Source organism: Arachis ipaensis, chromosome B04, assembly GCF_000816755.2.
Source record: "Arachis ipaensis cultivar K30076 chromosome B04, Araip1.1, whole genome shotgun sequence".
Classification (NCBI taxonomy): Eukaryota; Viridiplantae; Streptophyta; class Magnoliopsida; order Fabales; family Fabaceae; genus Arachis; species Arachis ipaensis.
The window spans coordinates 79,014,365-79,017,137 of record NC_029788.2 but is presented as its reverse complement, the minus strand read 5'-3'; the positions used below and the strand labels follow the sequence as shown (position 1 = coordinate 79,017,137).

The following is a 2,773-nucleotide window of genomic DNA, read 5'->3' as shown; positions in this document are numbered from 1 at the left end:
ATAAGTCGTTCAAATTTAAACCACAATAGTTTGAATTCAATTGGCTTAGTAAAATCAAGCCATATTATTCAAGTAGTTACAAATTGTATCCATTTTGTCTTTTAAATCAATGTAAAGTTCTAAACGACAATATAAATACCGATTATATTGTAATTAGCAAATGTTTTATCACAATACGTGTACAAAAACGCCTTTAATAAGCTTAGCCTTTTCTAGGAAAAAGTGTGTTTGTGTTTCAGTAAGCATGTCAAAATATAATAACAACGAGAAAACATTTAAAGGTCAATATTTTTATTAAAATTTAAATATTTAATTAATAAAAAAAATAAGTAATTTTATATTAATAGATATAATTTTATATTATTAAAAATCTGAATACTGAATAAATAATTAAAAAGATTAATATTTTAATAATAAATTTTAGAAATGATCACTTCTTAGTTAAAAAGCCATGATTAGGAAGTTGTGTAATTACTAATTAGAACTTACAAATGCAATGTAACACGTGCATTTAAACTCCACGTACATAAATTTTTTTTTTTTTACATAAATAACTTTGTTAAATAAAAAAAAAGATTATTAGCTCTTTTGAAAATTAGCTTTAATAGCCATAATCCTCTTTAAATATTATCCAGGTAAACTCTTCTTAATAATTGTTACGGATCCGACCCACGGATCCCGCATACCCGGTTACCCGGTACAACCCGTTTCGACCCGAAGGCCCAGAACCGGCCCTCCCAAGCTCCTAACCAACTTTCGAATTCAAACATCTCCCTTATCTCAGCCAAATAAGATAAGATAAGATATTCGCCATCACCTATAAATAGAGGACCCAGGTCCCTCCAGGTATTCATCCATTCCACATACTTTCTGCCTCTTAAATCCATTCTGACTTGAGCGTCGGAGTGTCTTTGCAGGTACCACCCCCCGTTGTTCCAATCAAACAATCCGGTTCCGGCTTCGCCCGCAGGTTCCCGATCCACCCTTCAAACCGTACCAGAGACATCTCGTACATTGGCGCCGTCTGTGGGGAACCTGCGCCAGCTGGGCCCAATGGGGGACGTCCTAGAGGAAACCCCCTCAAGCCAGGATGACTCACAACCGATTAACCCAACCCCCGAGCACCGTGAAGTCACAAACCAAGCAAGAATAGCAAGCACTATCCAAAACGCGAACGATCACGACCTCACGGACCGACGACATCCTGAGAAAGCCAGCGACAAAACAGCGCAGATCATCCAGGATCTCTGCCTCCGAGTTCAGGATCTCGAAGGCAAGATAACCAATAAAGGAAAACACAACAACGAGCACGGAAGCCATGCAACCTCCAGATCAAGATCTCGCCGCGGTAGGTCGCCAACCCGACGACACGACAGAAGAGACGGTCGCAGCTCATCACGCGATCACAGACACGAGAAATCGCCAGAACGGCGATACAACAAGAAACATAACCGCAGCGCTTCTCGAGATCTGAGTTATCAACACTACTCAGACGAAGATCGGAGGGACCGAAACACCAAACGCACAAGAAACGACCATATAATAATGGGAGCTACACCCTTCACAGAAAGAATCCTAAGGGCAAAACTCCCCAAAGGCTTCGACAAACCTACCGATATGAAGTACGATGGAACTAAGGATCCCCAAGAACATCTAACGGCTTTTGAGGCCAGAATGAACCTAGAAGGAGCGGCCGACGCGGTCCGATGCAGAGCCTTCCCGGTAACCCTCGCCGGGCCAGCGATCAAATGGTTCAACGCCCTCCCGAACGGATCCATAGCCAGCTTCCACGATATTACACGAAAGTTCATGGCCCAGTTCACTACTAGGATCACTAAAGCCAAACACCCCATCAGCTTACTAGGGGTCACACAAAAACAAGAGGAATCCACAAGAAAATACCTCGACCGCTTCAACGACGAATGCCTAACGGTCGACGGACTCACGGATTCCGTCGCAAGCCTTTGCCTGACCAATGGGCTAATGAACGAAGATTTTCGCAAACACCTCACCACCAGATCGGTATGGACCATGCATGAGATCCAGAACGTCGCCAAAGATTCAAAGAAAGGACAGGAGGCAACAAGACCCTTTACTGCGAATACCACCGAGGTTACGGTCACAGAACACAAGATTGTTTCGACCTTAAAGACGCCCTTGAACAAGCCATACGAGACGGCAAACTCCCAGAATTTGCCAAAATCATCAGAGAACCGAGACGCGCGGAGAGAGATAGGTCGTCGGAGAGGGAAGGACGTAACCCGAGAACCCAAAAGCAACCCCCCAGGGAAAGCCCAGAGGAAGATCCAACCATCATAGTAAACGTCATCACAGGCAAGGACGTATCAAGCAAGTCAAAACTAACAATGAAGAAAGACCTCAAGGTAATGGCTATAAGGAACCAAGTCCCAATCTCCGCGGCCGACAATACGATAACGTTCTTACCAGAGGACTGCCAACACGGCACCTCAGCCGAGGATGCCCCTTTCGTCATCTCAGCTAGAATCGGAACAGGACTCGTACGAAGGATACTGGTAGACACCGGGGCAGACTCAAACATCCTTTTTCGAGGAGCCTTCGATAAACTCGGACTCCGCAACGACAACCTCCAAACACACCGCCACGGCGTCACGGGACTCGGAGACAACTTCCTCAAACCAGATGGCTCAATCACACTTCCCATCACCATAGGAACGAGCAGCCAGAAGAAGACAATCCTATCTGAATTCGTAGTCCTAAAAGACTCCACAGCCTATAACGTGATCCTCGGAAG

The 2,773-nt window shown here is 44.5% G+C and overlaps 1 protein-coding gene across 1 annotated transcript; it reads left to right on the top strand.

Annotated features, from left to right (window-relative positions):
* Positions 1,054–2,538, top strand: LOC107636598 (serine/arginine-rich splicing factor 11-like). The gene is made up of 2 exons (XM_016340097.1): positions 1,054–1,668; positions 2,449–2,538. Exons 1-2 carry the CDS (start codon positions 1,054–1,056, stop codon positions 2,536–2,538), a joined length of 705 nt encoding a protein of 234 aa, XP_016195583.1.

Excerpts from the sequence above, each read along its gene's own strand:
- LOC107636598 (XM_016340097.1), top strand. The coding sequence starts at position 1,054 with ATGGGGGACGTCCTAGAGGAAACCCCCTCAAGCCAGGATGACTCACAA. Across the intron at positions 1,669-2,448 it reads AACATCTAACGGCTTTTGAG|AGGACTGCCAACACGGCACC; the intron begins GCCAGAATGAAC and ends CGTTCTTACCAG.